Raw genomic sequence first — 17,911 nt, 5'->3', positions numbered from 1 at the left:
CTCAAACAGGTTATTTAATGTTGCCTACGATGGAATACATATGCATACAAAATAACACCTATCAGGCTGAATATTCTTCTAAGTGATTTAATCTATGAGGAGTGTTTCAGTGCAAACAGTCAAAAATATTATCCTGTATGAAACAGCTTTAATAACCACATAGGAGTCTCTTATAGCTATCTTTTAGAGTAACTAGGCATGAAGTTTTACAATGGTTTTACAACCTTGTGTCATGAGATAGTGAGAAAAAATAGACAGTCCAAAAAGTGCAAAAAAGGAAAAGAAATTATATGTGAAAGTCACTGATTCAAATCATTAGAGTGAAGAATGCATGTAGAGAGTAAGAGGAAAGCAAGTGTGTGGAGTTTCACAAATCATCATGAAACAAAGAAATGCAGACTGGACAATTATTAATAAAAATGTTTCTACTACTGACTAACAGTTAAAAAAAAATACAGTACTTTGAAACACTAGAACAAGACTTTCCAACACCTGGAAAGAGAATGTTACAAATACAATGCCCATATGGAAAACATGGTAAGTGAATGATTTGTTCTGAGAAGGAAAGGGTGGGATGGAGTGTAACAGGAGAGGGAAACGGGGCTAGTAGTTGTAATCACTGCACTTCTAAGCCAATATCACACAGAAATTTCACTGTGAATTCTGTAAGGCCATAATCTTAATATTTTATAAGATTACAGTGTTATACAATACTATGTGAAACTATAATATTTTTATAAGAAACCGTATTTTCAATTCAAAAAAATAAAGGCTTCATTGAAAAATTTACTTGTCATTTTAACACCATATTTTAGCACACCATTATCTCAAAGGCTGCACATTTCAAAGACTGGATGCACCTTCTCTAAGTATTTCTGCATGATGACTGTAGGGTTTTCCAAGCATGTTTCTGCTAACCAGGTTCCGCATAGCCTCAGACACTCTGTATACATCAATTTCAGATGAGGATCATTCTCAACCTTTGAGAAAGCAAGTTTTGGAAAAAAAAAATAAAAAAGAGAGAGACATCAAATAAAACTACATATTTTTACATATGAGGTAGGCAATTTATAAAGCTTTTAAACCTTGACTATAATTCAATCACTTGGGCCTATTACATGTAATGTATCTACAGTCATTTACCATCCACATCTACAGTATTCAATAACCTTAAATCACATTCACATTCTATGTTAGACTAAAGGAGAGCGGATTTTTAAATATCTGACAGTTTGAACAATGAAAAACCAGAATGAAACAATGACAAATGTAATAAATAAATTCACAACACGTTTCCAGAACTGTATTTTCTAATACCCCCATTTAGTCTGAAGTACCACAGTACGCTGTAGGAAACATTGAGGAATTGCAATAACTATGTGCGATAACTGAATTTTTCAGGCAGACCTCTACATGGAAACTTGGTTAAAAGTGCTCTGAGAAGATGATAGAGCATGTTTCCAAAGGACTTGTCTCCAGATTGGAATCTCAGCTTTAACTGCATAGTAGGACAAGTCTCCAAAATATTTTTAGTATAGGGTACATATTAAAGACCACCTGATCAAGATAGCAATGCTTACTGTAAAATACTGAATGATATCATAGGCTACAAGGACACAAAACTTCTGTATATGGACAGGGTAAACGTAACACTGTAAGGTGAGAGAAGGACTAAATTTTTGGAGGCCCTCATCAACTGATTAATGAAGCAACCATGAAAATCAAAAGCAGAGCAGCAACTCTTATTTTGCCCTGATAGGCTCAAAATTCTCCAGCTTTTCTGAAGTGTGATATTCCTTAATAATGTATACGGATTCAAAGCAAATGTTTATTACCCTCCAAAATATACTCAAAGAAAGCCATCATACCTAAACACAAAGGTAAGGATGATGAAGAAATTTCTATGACATTGGTACACAAAATGAAGTTTTGTCCAAGTGAAAATGAAAATGTATTAAAGAATTCATAAAATATCCTGAAAAATGAAAAACAAAAAAAAAAAGAGCACCATCAGGCTGTCCAAAAAACTTGAAGACTCAACAAATAATAAAAAAGCTTTTTTAAAACATATTAGGAGTAGCTAGCCACCAGACAGCTTGATAAAAAGACAATAGAGTGATAAAACAAATAATGCTCTGAAAAGATAAAGGAGAAAAAATTGTAAATTATTTGCATTTGTGTTCAATGTAGAGGAGCCTGAAGAGTCCCACTGCAAAGCCTTTCTTTATGAGGGATTCAAAGCTCTGCTACTGAAGTGTCAACAGCAAAGACTACTGAACAAACGGACAAAATGAAAAATATCAACTCACCAGGATCAGAATGTATTTTTCTGAAAGGTCTACAACAATTCACAGATGAAATAATTGAACTACTAAAAGAGGTACAAAAGCTTTTGCTTAAAACTGCCTTAATACAAAAGAGTGGCAGATGGCAGACGTGACACTAATATTTTAACAAGTTCCAGGGAAGCACAGGTCACTAAGACTCTTATCAGAAGTGGATAAATTAGGAAAAAAAACCCACAAAGAGAACAGATGGATTATTATGAAAAATAGCCAGAATAGCTTTTGTAAAAGGACATCATAGAATGACAGAAAAGTTGAGGCTGGAAAGAACCTCTGGAGACCACCTGGCCCAAACTTCTGTGGGGAGCATACTTTAGATTAAGTTTTCCAAGACTCTCCTAAACTGAGTCTTGACTATTCATTTCCATCAAGGGAGATTCCATCACTTCTTTGGGCAAACTGTTCAGTGTTTAGTGGCAAAGAATTTTCTTCCCATATCCAGATGTCATTTTCCTTAAAACAACTCATGCTCTTGCCTCTTGCCCTTTCATTCTGCATCTTTGTGAGCAGAGTTAGCTCCATCTTCACTATAACTACCTTTCAGGTATTGAAGACTGTGACTAGATCCCCCTAAACCTTCCATTCTTAAGGCTGAAAAAACCCAGTCCCTAAAACCTTTATTCCTTTAACAAGTTCTCCAACCCTCTAATCACTGTTGTGACACTCCGATGGAATGTCTCCAATTTTTTAACGTGTCTCTTGAATGGTGGACCAAAACCGGACACATTATTTCAGGTGGGGGCTAAGAAGTGTCAAATAGAGTAGAATAATCATGCTTCTTAATCTACTGTCTACACACTTGATGATGCAGCCCAGGACATGGCTCACCTTCATTGCTACAAAGGCACACTGCTGAATCATTTTAGCTTGCTGTTCAATGGGACCCCAAGGTCCTTTTTGATAAAGCTACACCCCAGCCAGTCAGACCTCTCCCTGTAATGCTGCTTGAGATTATTCTATCCCGGGTGAAGGGCTTCCCACTGATCTCATGCAATTCCTATCAGTACAATCTTCCAAACTATTGAGGTCTCTGTGACTGGTGGCTCTTCCTTCCAGAATATCTATCACTCAAAATTTCAAGATTGATGTTATCTGCAAATATGGTGAGAAAATTCAGTCCTGTCATAAGATATCAGTCATAAAAATAGTATCAGAGCCCATAACAAACTCTAAGGAACTCTACTTCTGACTGGCTACCAGGCTGCCTTTGAATCATCAACAATCACCCTTGGCAGTTTAGCCAGTTTTCCACCTATCTTGTGGTCTTATCTAATCAGTCTGTATCTTACCAGATTGTCAGAAAGGATATTGTGGGAAACTAAGTCAAATGCATTGTTAAAATCAAGGTAGATGACATCCACAGCTCATCCTATGTCTACTGGGGAAACTGTTTAATCACAGAAGTCAATCAGCTTGGTCAAGCACAATAGTGTATTTCTGCTGGTTTTTCCCAACCACCACCTTTTTCTTCATATGCATGGCAATAGCTTCCCTAAAGACCTGTTCTGTAATTTTCCCAGGGACTGAACTGAGTCTGACTGTTTCTGATCTTGCTTTTGGGTGTGATTGTCCTCTTCCAGCCATTAGGACTTCCCAATCTCCATGACCACTCAGAGATGATACGGAAGTGGCGTTGAAGTCAGCCAACTCTCTTAGCATCCTCAGATGTATCTCATTTCCCAACTCAACTGAACATCTTGAAGAACTCAACAAGCAAAGGAAGATCTGTATGATTCAGCCTATTCCAACAGATTCCAACAGTCATGTGACAGTTCTTCTACAAAAGGTTCCTGAAGAAACTAAGTTGCAAAAAATAAAATGCATGATTCTTGGAGGCATAAAGAACTAAGACAGACAACAGGAAGAGAAATAAATGGGTCGCTTTTTACAGTGGAGTTAGGTCACCAGTGAAAAGCCTCCAAAGATCTAGTCATCTGGGATGTTCAGAAGATACTAATCTTGAGAAGGCAATGAACAGTGAACACAAAATCTGGTGATGATATCATGTTGTTCAAGGTGATAAAAACAAGTACAGACTGAAGAACTTCAGACAAACAATACAGCACAAAAAAATTAATTAAACAAAACCTGATGAAATTACCAGGAAAAAAAAAAAAGAAGCTAATTGATGCATGAGAGGGGGAAAAAAGAGTTCTTGTATACAATGATGGACTATGAAACAGTTACTCCTGTTTGGAAATAAAACTATAAAATGTTTCCTCGCTATGGAGAATGGAGACAGGGATCACGTGATCAGTGTTTTCTCCAAGATTAGAACTAACATCAAATGAAGACAGGGGGTTCAAAATGAGCAAAAGGAAGTGGCTCTTAGAACAGGAATTAAGCTGTGAAACTCCTTGTTGCAGGGTTTTCTTGGATATTAAAAGCTTACACATACTCAAAAAATGACTGGACAAATTTATGGTATAAAAAACATTGTAAGGAATTACCTATAAAAAAACTGCCTCTGGTTCAGGAAGTTCTTGTGCTACAAATCAGTCCGGGGGAGTACTCTGGCTATACAGCCCACCTATTCTTTATACTTTTTCTTACGAACTTCATATTGCCCATTACTGAGATAGGAGAGAAGGATTTTTGTTTCAGTTCTTGTATTCTGGATTGGAGATGGGAATACAGTATTTGCTTCACATCAAGTGACATAATTTTTCAGAAAGCTTACAAAAAGATCTAAGATAACTAAGATTCAGAGGCATTTACTGAAGTCAAATTTGATGAGAAAACATTCCCCTGTTTTGGCAAGATTCCATTTTCAGAAGTACAACATAAAACTCACAGCTCAGTGTGCCTGTAAATGGGGGAGGATTCAAAGACATGAAATGGTACTCCATATATATGTTCCCTGATAATGGATTAGTGCAAGGGACAAATTAAGTCTGAGGTACAGAAATGAATGTTTATTAAGTCAAAAACTTGCCTGGAATTTATGATACAGCTTCAGCCTCAACTAAAATAGAAGCCTCAACTTATACCCCCCTTTGCACAGATTCCCTACAGACATCAGGGAAATGCCTGCAACAGAGGTGAGCTTCTTCAGCATAAAATGTATTATTAGTCTCTCCCTGCATTAGTCCTTCTTTAAACAGTAAGGACCAGGGATAAAATCTTTATTATTCTTCTAAAAAAACCATGTACACTATTACAGTTCCCAACATAGTATGTACCAGAAACAGTGGGGCCAACATGAATAGTGAAGTCTCCCTGTACTCGGCACTGGTGAGGCCGCCCCTCGATTCCTGTGTTCAGTTTTGTGCCCTTCACTACAAAAAGGACATTGAATGACTCAAGTGTGTCCAGAGAAGGGCAACAAAGCTGGTGAAGGGTCTAGAGCACAAGTCTTATGAGGAGCAGCTGAGGGAACTGGGGGTGTTTAGTCTGGAGAAGAGGAGGCTGAGGGGAGACCTCATCGCCCTCTACAGCTCCCTGAAAGGAGGGTGCAGAGAGGTGATTGTTGGTCTCTTTTGCCAAGTAACCAGCAATAGGACAAGAGGAAATGGCTCAAGTTGCTCCAGGGGAGGTCTAGATTGGATATCAGGAAAAATTTCTTCACCAAAAGACATTTATTAAGCATTGGAACAGGCTGCCCAGCGAAGTGGTTGAGTCACCATCCCTGGAGGTATTTAAAAGATGTGTAGATGTGGTGCTTAGGTGGACTTTGCAGTGCTAGGTTTAACCATTGGACTCAATGATCTAAAAGGTCTTTCCAACCTAAGTGATTCTGACTCTATGCCTAAACAATTCAGCTTGGCCATTAGTTTCTTTAACTATTGGCACAGACCAAGATGATTTACATCTAAGTAAAAGTTTTGCTTAAAACAAATTAATTTTTTATCAAGGGAAGTAATTTCTCATTTTAAAAAGCGATGTATTTCACAGTGGTGGCACTGGAGGCAAAATAATGAATAATGAATTTAACATTTGCCACTCTTACAGACTCACTTTGAAAACCCCGATGAGATTTGCTGAAACAGATTTTTTTTCTTTCAGACATTTTGCGAGTACAAACCAGATTTAGTAATATTGCAAACAGCCTTTTAATTTTCTTCGAAGGGAAAACTTCAGAAAGTGGAAATAGGATCTTAAATTATTTAATTCCCATGTTTATACATTATATAACACATACCTGAAACCAATCTGTGTCTAATTTTTTAATCATCCTTTTAAGAATATTCAGTGCAAGACTCTCTTCCTTTTTAGCCCAGAAAACCTGAGCTTCTTCTAGTTGCCATTCGGAAATGTCACATCCCCTGGGATTGCACTGTTTGATCTGAAACATAGCTCTTTCTGGAATCTGAAATTGAAAAAAACATTATAAACAATTCTTTAAATTAAATACATGTATCTCACAGCAAGTTTTGTTTTTAAACTCCATCTTCATTTGCTCAACTTGTACAGCATATTTTGCCTATCCAATGCTAAGAATTTATTTGCAGCAAAGAGATGAACTTATTTTTCTATATACTTGCAGAAGATCCTGATTTGCAACAAAAACAGACTATGGAATTAAACCACAAATGCCAAAATAAAGTATCAATGTTTAACATTTTAAATTACTTGCATGTATAAAGTCTGGAAATTCTACAATCAGTAGCTACTGAAAAAATTGGATTTATAATTTTAGCTTAGTGATTATTATTACATCCTAAAAGACCACAGAAAAACAATGAAGAAAAATGGCACCACCATATATTAATTCTTTTGTAATCCTATCTCTTCACTTGTATCACTCGTGAAGTTACATCCTCATTATTTAGTAACGTAGTATCACTATGATAGTACAAAAAGCAAATTACTTTTTTAACAATATCAAAAATCAAGATTCAAGTGTATTTTCACAAGTCATCCAACCAATAACCAAGTCAATCGAACTTTAAAATAAAAGGTAAAAAGTAAGGTAAATAATAAGAATGTAAGAATGCCTGTAAATGACAATGTAAGTCTAGGTACTTCTATTAGTGGTTGGTGTGATGATTCTGTAGGGCACTCTCTTTCTTCTCTTGATGAATGGTAGTGGCACCAAAGAAGAATAAAAGCCATTAGTTACAAAGAATGCTTCCTCAAAAACCTTCCTATATCCAGACACTTAGTGCTGCCAACCAGTAGTGTGTCAAAAGGAAACGGTTATCATCCCATGGTTTGAAAGACTGGTAAGGCCCAGAAGTATGCCCCAAAGGTCGCACATGACCTGCAACACTGAAGAGGCTGGAATGATACAGTGTTTTCAGAAAATCAGTGGCTCAATCTTTCAGAACCTTCTAATCCTCCTAAAACATGGCACCCCAATTTTAATCTTCTTCTGTAGCTAAAAATCAAAGTGGAAAAAAAACCCTAACTTCTGTTGAGGCTCTTACAGGACACTCATCACCACAGTGTTAGTGGCTGGGCAGGCAAGAGATAAAAGAATTCTGAAGAATTTTTCGAAACAGTTCCAGAGGCACTGAGTAAAACTTGAAAATTTATGAAATCAAAGACAGCTGTTCTCCTGATTTCATCATTATTCACAAAAAGAATTCTAACCTTCTTGAAATCAAAGTTTAATATAGTTTCACGTATGTGAAGTGCTAAACATCTTTCCAGGTTATATATTTTGGTGGAACTATATTCTGCAGAGGTTCTTGAAGGATATTGTTACTCTATAAATTCTTGTTGAATTACTCCTGCAGATGCACTACTTAGAACAAGCCAAGGCTGACTCTGGATCTTAAATGCATTAGCAGCTGCAGAAACCTCTAATACTGCAAATCCCATTAAGTCATTCACATAGAGAGATTTACCACAGTGCAATGGTGCTTTCAGAGTACAAAACCTTGAAGACAACACTAAATACATGGAGCAATGGAGTTATTTCTGCAGCTTTACTCTGGAACACGACCACAGTATGACGCAAGTGAAAGCTGGATATATAAAACTGCACCAAAATAAAGTAACAGAGCTATAAGAGTATTCTTCACTAGAAGTTTCATTTTTATATTATCTACCTCATAAAGTAGCTTACAGTTATGAATAAAACTCAGAAAACATGCCCATAAGTACAATTTATGGGTAAGTTCTACATAGTTTAAGTCTCCAGCTAATTGATTCATTGAATAAACTTAGAATACAGTTTATCTTTAGTAGTGTTAAAAAATTAAACTATTTTATAAATTAACAAACTAAACATTTGTCATTGGTCTTTCCTGGAATTTTTTACCTGTGTATTTTTAGCAGTTCTTGCCAGCCTAGAAAGCTCCACTAGATGTTTGGTCAGGATGTCTTTAATACATTCTCTTTTGGTATTTTCATTCTCCTTTTCAAGTAAGATCTCCAAAACTACAGTGCGCAGAGCCATGATAGGTTCCTGGAAACAGAAGTCACTGTCCTTGAGAAGTTGGGACTGTCTCTGCCATTTCAAATAAATATCATTCAGTTGTTGAGTAGTAATAGATCTGCAATTGTTACCAAAAGAAAAAAGACTTGTTATTAATTCTCGCTAAATATTAGTGGAATGCAAGGCAACAAAAGTAAACTGCCGAGGTAGTCCACAATCTACAGTTCAAGACCAAGAAACTGTCCATAAAACCCTACAATGATTAATATTCAGAATAAACTGTCAGGCTTCCAGCTTTAGCAAACATGAAGATCAAGAGACCAACATCAGTAAGGTAAACAACTCCACTGTAAACATTCTTGATTAAGCATCAAAAGCTGTTGTGTTAAAGGTCCATCAGCAAAGGTAACCACATTCAAACACAGGGCTACTTAAAAGATTAGAGACCAAGATTCCTATTCCTAGAGACCTATTTTATTATATAGGTCGTATATGGATTAATATAAGAATAAATTCCAAGCTGTAACATTGTAGCTATGTAGGTTGTCATTATATGTATTATTTTCTTAGGCAATTCATTAGCTGCACATAGCAATGGTTCATAAGGTCCTTGACATGCTAAATGACTGTAGGATGACTAAAAAGCTACCAAACAAATACAAACGACTACAGCAGAAAAAAATCAATAGCACTACAGACATAAATACAGTCCTATGATTAAACAGTAATGTTAGAAATTCAGGTGGAATACTGACAGTAATAGTGGTCCGTGAAGAAAGTGATTCAAACTGAACAACTTTCAATAGATCTATGGGTATCATCAAGGTAATGGAAAACATTTTATAAAGAAAACTAGAAGAGGATGTTAGTTACCTTAGTAGACCAAAGGCTAGGAGATATGGCAGCTACCTTGGAGTATACCAGGGAACTCAAAACATAGGAAAGAAACCAATTCTTTAAAATATGATATTGCCATAATATCAAATCACTAAATGTAGACTACAAATAAATCCAGTCTGGAAATAAAGAAAATCTAGATTTGTCTTCACACAGTAAAGCTAAAATCCATACAATTTTTAAGATGAAGTTTGAGATGATAATGAATAAAATTTGTTGAGGTCATTTTATTATTGTGCTAGACTTGATTACCAAAAATACTGAAAACTGAGAAAGGAGTATATAACAAGCTTAAAAAAATACCTGGAGAACAGAAGACCTATATTTTCCAACTCTCCAATTAGCTGTAGTCTGCAAAGAGTTGGATATAATGAATAAACAGACTCAAGACTGCCTTTGCACAGCTCTTCTACTTCATTCACTCTATGGATTTAACAGAGAAGAAAAAAATATTTAAATATTCCAAAGAAGTAATTCCAAATATCCATAACATGACTTCCATATAATGAACAGATTCTGAACAGCAAAACTACTCAGTTCAGAATTATTTTCTATCACCATAAATGGTCAAAAAATTAAGTTTGTCAATAAATGAAAACACAGAAAGCACATATAAACTGCAAAGCGTATGCAACAGCTCAGCTAAAAAAGAGTAGTCAGCATTCAAATCCACTTAAGAAGACCACAAAGTAAGGGATGTATACTACAGGAAATGGATCGTCAATTAGCACACAAATGACAGATTTAAGTCCAAAAACTTAGAAATGAAGTCACAGTCCAGAAGTATTAATTTTATTCTATACATGAGTCTTTATTTAAGCCAATAAAACCCCACATAGTCTTTTATGTATAACTTGTGACTACACACACACACACACACACACACACTCACTCTCCATCTCTCTAACAGCAGAATATTTGCATACAGTTACCTGGCATCTTTAAGACTGTCATAGAAAGCTGAGAATTCCTTATCTCGTAAAGACTGAAGAGCATCATACAGTGATTCATGGTACCCTGGTCTTCCTGTCTCATCTCTTACAAATAAAAGTAACATAAAATAAAAGGAAAACTGTATTTCTCCACAACGAAGTCAATTTTATCTTTATGACAAATATTTTTATTAGTAAATTTTCTGCAGTTGGATGGATTGTTGTTTTGCATGATAAAAAATAATAATGCAACCTTAAAAAAATTAAATTAATTATTTTATAAATTGAAGCTGTTCTTTTAAAACAAAGAAGAAACAGTAATTGTCAAAATGTTTGGAATACAGAGAATATGTTCCAGGTTGTATCAAAAATACAACACAAAACCAACTGTACAATAAAAATTTAATCATAACACATTTCTCAGTATTATGCTGAAAGATACATATTATGGTATGTATGCAACTTCAGTTCAGAATCAACAATTTTTTACACAACTTCAGAAATATTTTAAAAAGGAAAAAATAAAGAAAACTGGAAGGCTGAAAAACCCTTTTCACTTTTCTTTCTGTTTCTCCTTGACTGTTCTCTTTCTTGTCATCTCATTCTCTCTTTTTTCATCTTACACATTGTTTTTCTGCTCCTGTATTAAAGCTGAATATTCTATCTGCCTTCAAAATTTATAGCCAAAAAGATTTATACAGACCCTAACCTAGGGACAAAAAGAGCCCACCTATATGAAGTTTGTTCTGACTGTGGCACAACATATGTCCTTCAACACAGTCTGTGAAGTCTTTCAGGTGCTTCTAAACAATGATCTTAACACAGTGCAGGAGAAGAGAATGAACACACCAAAAGTATGTCCCCCAGATCCATCTCTCTGTAAAACCCTTAGGAGAAAAATCCTCCATTCTCCCTACTACTAAAAGTTAATGTAGAAGGAGTTACTGAAGAACCCATCATGTAACTTCTGCTCTTGTCAAAATGCAGTGAATCTATTCTGTATTCCTCCTAAAACGTACAATGATGTAGCTGTACTAGGAAGGGACAGAGTTTGCACTAGATCCTGGTCAGTCATATGAAATAACTGAAGCCATGCATCCAAAATTACACAAGGGAGGAGATTACTCCTTATGAGGCAGTAGCCATGAATCAACACTGGTGTTTGCTTATCCAGGTCTTGGTAACGTCTTGTGCTTTACTGAGTAATATCTTCCCCATATGCTTATAAATTAAACATTCAAAACTATTTATCCCTCATATGTACTTAAGACACATCTACTATGAGTCAAAAATGGTAAATTTCAGTATATAGTTATGAACAATCCAAAAGAATCAACTGTGTACAGTTTGTCAGGAAAATGAAAAGTGATGGGCATACAAATCAGACAGGTTAAGTAAAAAAGACTGCTTTGCAATTAAATGATTAAGATAAATTAGGTGACCTGCTTCATAGAAATAATACTCTAATGTCATCTTTTTGCTTGGAACTGAAACCATTGCCTTTCATTTAAAAAACTAGCAAAAAAGTAAGCCTTTTAATACCTGATAGAAGAGATGTGGCCCCACTGCATATTCCTCCATGCTGCCTGGTAGCGTATTTCTTGTAGTTCTGCACACCACTCAGTGTTTTCATGTTCCAGTCCTTTTAAATACATGGAAAGAGTGTGGCAAAGCCCAAAATTCTGCAGAGCCTGGAATTAACATTACTGAAAGTTCATTTTCTCCTTTAATAAGATGTACTGGTTTTTTTAAAGGTTTTATTTTACCTTTGGAAACAAAGAAGTCTTTGCAGGCAAGGCAAAACCATAAGCATTTCTAGACTCAGCACTATATAGGATGAAAACTTTGAAATACACTATTAATACCTGTAACCCTGGAGAAACAGTTTCATTACCACTGTGGCTGGAATTCTTTGAAATAAATGTCCATGTTGTGTTTCATATGTACTATGTGCTTACATTTCTCCATTCCATCATTATTGAGTAGTAAACCAAAACTGGTTTTACTTCTTAATGAACTGTTTTTCCTGGTAGAAATTTGAAAAAGTTTCCTACAACTCTTAAACTCCTATCTGTTTGAAAACCATAATGACTATATAATTGTGACCACTTACCCAGGTTATGTGTGCAGCCACTATGAAGAAGACTAACAATGGAATTTTAACAATGATACTAAACAATTTGGGGTTAGGGAAGAAAAGTACCATAGGAAAATTAAATAAGAGGAAATAGATATACCTGTGCTATGCTATTACAGAACTGGTGTAAACACTCTTAGGCTAAAAAAAGCAACATATTTTTAAGGGATCAAAATAAATGAACACTGACTCTATGTATTTATTTTATCAGAAATACCACAGTTTCAATAAGTTAGTTGCCATAATGGAGGTATAAAGAATGAGATTACAAAAATAACCAATTACATTACTTCTTATATCCTGTCATTCTAGGAGCTGGCCAAATTCTGTATAAAATTAAATTTATTTATTTTGAAATATTTCACAAAATTTATTACCCAAGATACAGATTACGGGTGAGTGACAAGTGGACTAGGAGCCTTAGTGTTTTCAGGAGAAATACTGAGTTTTCTTATAATACACAGCTTGGCTGTCTCTGACAGTGGGATGGACTCTTTGACCGAAGAGATCTCTTCTAGTCCTAAACCAATTTTGCATTTACTACAAATGACTCTCAGTATGATGGGTATCAATTCCTACATTCATTTCCTATTATAAAATTACCTCTATTATTCCTGCCTGTCGAGTAGATGGAGAGAGGCTTGTCTCAAGGTCATATGTTACAAGGGCTTTCTCCCATACTGCTTCATGCTCATATGTTCTTATCCTGTTGTAAGTTCACAAGAAATTGTCAATTTAAGTTCCTTACTAATAAATGAATGCAATGACTTTAAAGAACATAAGAATGTTAATAAATTATACCGTGCTAATGGCTGTAACATTCTTCCTCCACCACAGCCATAGAGACTGTCAGGTTCTCCTATGCTTCTATATATGTCCATGAGAAGGTCCTAGAACATAAAATGAAGAATTATCTCTTTTGGAATCAGTTCAAGTGAGTTTTATATGTATCATGTAAATTTATAAATATAAGTCCTTCCATGTAACATGTTGTCATCATTGCTTTATTTTCCTTTATGTAGTATCCGAAACTGCTATTATCTCAGGAACAAAAGTTCTGTAGTCTAGCAAAACTCTTTAGGAGTACTTAGCTTCTCTAAGTTATTAAAAAACCAGTGCTGGGCCTTAGGTGGACTGGTTGAAAAGCAAAAGGCAGTAGTACTGAATAAGTATGAGACATATGAGCTAAACAATGCATTTTAAAGATATGCAAGCAAGTTCTAGAATAATGAACTATGGAAAAAAGCAACTTAGATTTCATATATATCACATACACTTGTAGGGGATAATACTACTGGGTTTGATTGTTACAACTTGCTACACCACTTGCTGATTTTTAATGAACTTATCTCTCTGACAAAACAATCTGAAAAATGCTTGGCTGGTTATCACCATGACGTCAGTTCTTTCAGGGAACAAAGTCTGCTTTGCTGCAACTGAAAATTTGCCAGTTAATTAGTGTTTCAGGTGAATGACTTAACTTCTTCAGCAAGGCCATTGAGTTCACTTTGAATTAGAGCACGAGAACTTTCAAATAAAGTTTTTGAAGTTCAACTAGATCTGCCTTCAGCTCAGATGAAACCTGCTGTTAACTGTAATTATACGAGAAGGTTTGCTTTCAGATTATGAAGCACACACATGTACCTGTAAACTTATGCCAGTTTCTTCTTTACTTTTTTCATTCAAAATAGTAATAGTTGTTCTTTGACTTTCTTCTTCAAATGTCAAACTCTTAGCTGCTTTAAAAGATGACCTAAAAGAAATGTTTCAACCAGTAAAATTAAATGAAATTCCAAGCAAAGAACTAAGGAAATTTTGAAACAACCCGTAAGAAGTAAGGGGCACAAATACAAAATGCAAGATCAGGCCTGCCATATCCCCAGGTTATTCAAAATGGCTCTCCACCAGAATGACAAAGTGATCAGCTGAGCTGAGAATATCAACATCAAGGGATTTCAGCATCAAGATGTTTTTTCCAAAGAAAAAAACCCACCTCGTAGTATCTAATCTTTTACTAAATCAAATTGCTTTTGTGAACACCTGAAGCAAGAATGCTCTCTTCTGGGAAAGAATAAAAGCAACTACATAATATATATGCTTACACACCGTACTTCTGTTATACATTCACTGCCTTAGAATTATTTGTTGCCAAAATGAAGCTAGTAAACTAGTTCTGGTTTTTGATCTTGTTAGACTAGAAGACAAAGATAATTGTCCATTATAGAAGAAAACTTCTACAAGGACCTCTACCCACATAATTCTGGTCATCATTCCATGGTTTCTTTCTTCCCCTGATTCACTTCTGGCCGTAATTTAACCACTAGCACACTATTAATTATGAGAAATAGAATCTAAAATGTGTTCAATTTAGAAAGTGAGACTCATATTTTAGCATTCAGAAGCATTAGGTTTAGTTAAGTTTCTCCAGAACACACACTACTAAGAAAACTTTCTGGTTAGAAGTCAAAATGACACTATTTTGAGTGTGTCAGAGCTAGTAGGAAGGTTGGGATCACATTCAAGGATGCGTAGAAATATTTTCCAGGTCAATACACAGAAGTTTCCTTGACTTTGCATGTAATAAAACACTACTGAGACATACAAAACATAATCCATTTTATCCAAAATGTTAAGAAACCACATTCCCTAAGCCTTGTACCTTTCTTGCTGTTTGTCTGTATTAGTCTTGTCTGCGTAGATTTCTGCGTAGAGCAAGGCTGTGAAGTGAGCAGCACAAGACTGTGCTGCTATAGCAACCTCAAGATAATTCAGATCTAGCCAGAAGCTGTCATCAAAAACTGTACCTGAAACAGATCTGATTAAATAAAGATTTTAATTCTGCTGTAACAGACCTTCTCCCTAACAATAAACAAAATAAATCCAATCTAACTATAAAGGTTTCCAAAGGCTAATTTTATCTTAGCCCCCCAAAAAGCCACACCACAAAAAGTTTATCAGGCAAAGTTTTAAGGAAACTCCTCCAGCATAGTTAGAACCTTTTAAGGCTAGTCATATCACTTCTGTAACAAATGCAAGGTCACTACTATATCTTCATTCTTTTAACTGGCATGTTCTCTACCACATCCTTCTTCCTTAATCTTGAGTAACAACAGATCTTAGAACAGTCATAATGAAATGATAGCAACATTCTGGAAAGCTGTAATTCACCTCTTTTGTCTTCTTAAGTAATCAACAACAGCAAGCATGGTTCGTCGAGATACTTTATCCAAACTTCTAAAATTATGTGTTTCTTGTTCTAGGATGTATATTTAAAAAGAAAGAATATAAAGTCATATATTGTCATAACATATCCATTTACAAAATAAAAAGGTGTATTTTGTACTCAAGAAAATAACTAAAAACTTCCTTGGGTGGCATTTCCAACATTAAATTAATAGGCTGTCACAAAATGTACTTCCCCTCATTATATGATGTTAGTGACATTACAGTAATTTATACTGCAATTTTCTTTATCAAATTATCTTTGCATTAATAATTTGTGGATTCTATTTCTTCTAATAGAATCAAAGACGATCCAACATCACTGTAGAAAGCTCCAACAGACCTCTTCCCTTAGGCTTGAGCCATATAAAGTTAATCCAAAGCCACAGAAATACTTATTATTAGCTTTATTGTAGATTTTATAGAGTATGTATGCTTATACAAAACCAACTATTTTTCCCCGTCACTTTTAAAGAATTTATATTTCCATGCCTTGTTTCTGGATTTAAAAAAAACAGATGGCTACAGGTTTTGTTCTGGTTGTTGGGTTAATAATTTTGTATTTTTTCTGGATGTTTTTAATTTATAAAATACAAGAAGCAAGAAACAGGGAAAGCATAAGCAAAGATTTGACTACTATTACACTACAGTAAGATGCAGAACTAGACATTTCCCCTAAGGAAAGCAAGAGCCACATAAAAAAAAGTATCTGGGTATTTTGTGTGCTCCAACAAACAGAAATTAAGAATGCTTACTTTCCACTGCTACCAAAGACCTTATAGAAGGAACACCAAGTCCTTCTTTATCAGTCATCTCTCACATGCTTAACTTCCAAAAGACATATAGTGGGGACATCTGACTCCCAGTTTCTAATGCACCATGACATTTTGCTCTCCAGATCCATACCCATGTGCAGATGTAGGCATAACATCTCACAGGCAAGGTCCATTCTGTTAGCACTGTACAGTCAACACCCTAAAGGGATCACTACCTCCTCTTTCATAATTTGATCAGATAAATAATTAAAAATTTTAAATTATTTATACTTGGGTACCAGAAAGTATTAACAAGTCAGGTGAATGAAAAGGCACTGGCCAAGAAAACTCTAAAACAACAGACCAAATGACTGCAACAGTAACTATAAGCTGTCAGCAATGGTGTTCATACTCAGTTGCTAACAAGAAGCTTACAGCCAGAAAACAAAAATGGTGTCTCTTTTTATCAGACAGAAGTTCTAAAGGGAAATAACTAAACATGTATTTTGAAAGAATCATTTAACAAAAAATTAAATCTCTTCTGCAAATCAACAGATCCAACTGACATATCATTCCAGCTAGACTGACATGCACTAAGTCCAAAACAGTCTTCCTTTTTAGTTTGGTGGGTCTGACTCGTCAAGCATTTGGCTATTTACAATTAGGTTTGGCTTCTCAGGCAAAGCAGCGATTGGCATGATGTTCACACTATTTATGCTTTAAATTGGCAAGATTAAGAGCCAATTCCTAGAACCTGTATGTCAAAATACATCAACAGGAAGAATCTTGTTCAGAAGCATTCAATACTCACGTCTAACTGCTTGGTCTTTGCCACAATTTGCATCCTGAGGGATTGAAATTAAATTTATCTAGGTTTTCTAGGAAGATTTTTTCTCCTTGTTTTGATAAGGTAAGAATTTCTCCTTGATAAAACTAGCAGTCACCAGATGTTTAAAATTTTTGTTTTGAATACTGCTGATGATCTAGCATTCCAACTCTGGAATTAACATGCCTTTGCTCTGTTGGCTAGTGCACCTCCAGCTTATCTGTAAACAATTACATAGATAATGAGCTGTGTGCTAATTTGTGTATTTTTTTTTTGGCACCAGGGCAATTTTTCATCTGAAGAACTCCATTTAAAGCTTTTAAATGTCCTTCATTTGCTTTTCTTGCTTCAGTAAGATCCCTTCCATAGAATCACAAAGTTTGAAGAGGCTGCTATCATGTGCTCACTGGTGTCACTGAACTAACTGAAAGTTTATAAAGCTTAGAAAAATCCCTTCATATTTTTCATAAAA

At 35.2% G+C, this 17,911-nt stretch overlaps 1 protein-coding gene across 2 annotated transcripts in view; it reads right to left on the bottom strand.

The window, feature by feature from the left end:
• The window catches only part of ATM (ATM serine/threonine kinase), a 78,183-nt gene that overhangs the window by 16,380 nt on the left and 43,892 nt on the right, over positions 1–17,911 (bottom strand). For both annotated transcript variants that reach the window (XM_026844731.1, XM_026844739.1), the window contains exons 37-47: positions 15,805–15,892; positions 15,296–15,451; positions 14,281–14,389; positions 13,438–13,526; positions 13,240–13,342; positions 12,042–12,190; positions 10,500–10,604; positions 9,871–9,990; positions 8,554–8,788; positions 6,487–6,654; positions 861–980 (exon numbers count right to left, since the gene is read on the bottom strand). In XM_026844731.1, coding sequence (XP_026700532.1) covers positions 861–980; positions 6,487–6,654; positions 8,554–8,788; positions 9,871–9,990; positions 10,500–10,604; positions 12,042–12,190; positions 13,240–13,342; positions 13,438–13,526; positions 14,281–14,389; positions 15,296–15,451; positions 15,805–15,892 — 1,442 coding nt within the window. The remainder of the gene's footprint in view (positions 1–860; positions 981–6,486; positions 6,655–8,553; positions 8,789–9,870; positions 9,991–10,499; positions 10,605–12,041; positions 12,191–13,239; positions 13,343–13,437; positions 13,527–14,280; positions 14,390–15,295; positions 15,452–15,804; positions 15,893–17,911) is intronic.

This window comes from Athene cunicularia (assembly GCF_003259725.1).
Source record: "Athene cunicularia isolate RWA chromosome 1 unlocalized genomic scaffold, athCun1 chr1_part1, whole genome shotgun sequence".
Lineage (NCBI taxonomy): Eukaryota > Metazoa > Chordata > Aves > Strigiformes > Strigidae > Athene > Athene cunicularia.
This window is presented reverse-complemented; position numbering and strand designations above follow the sequence as displayed.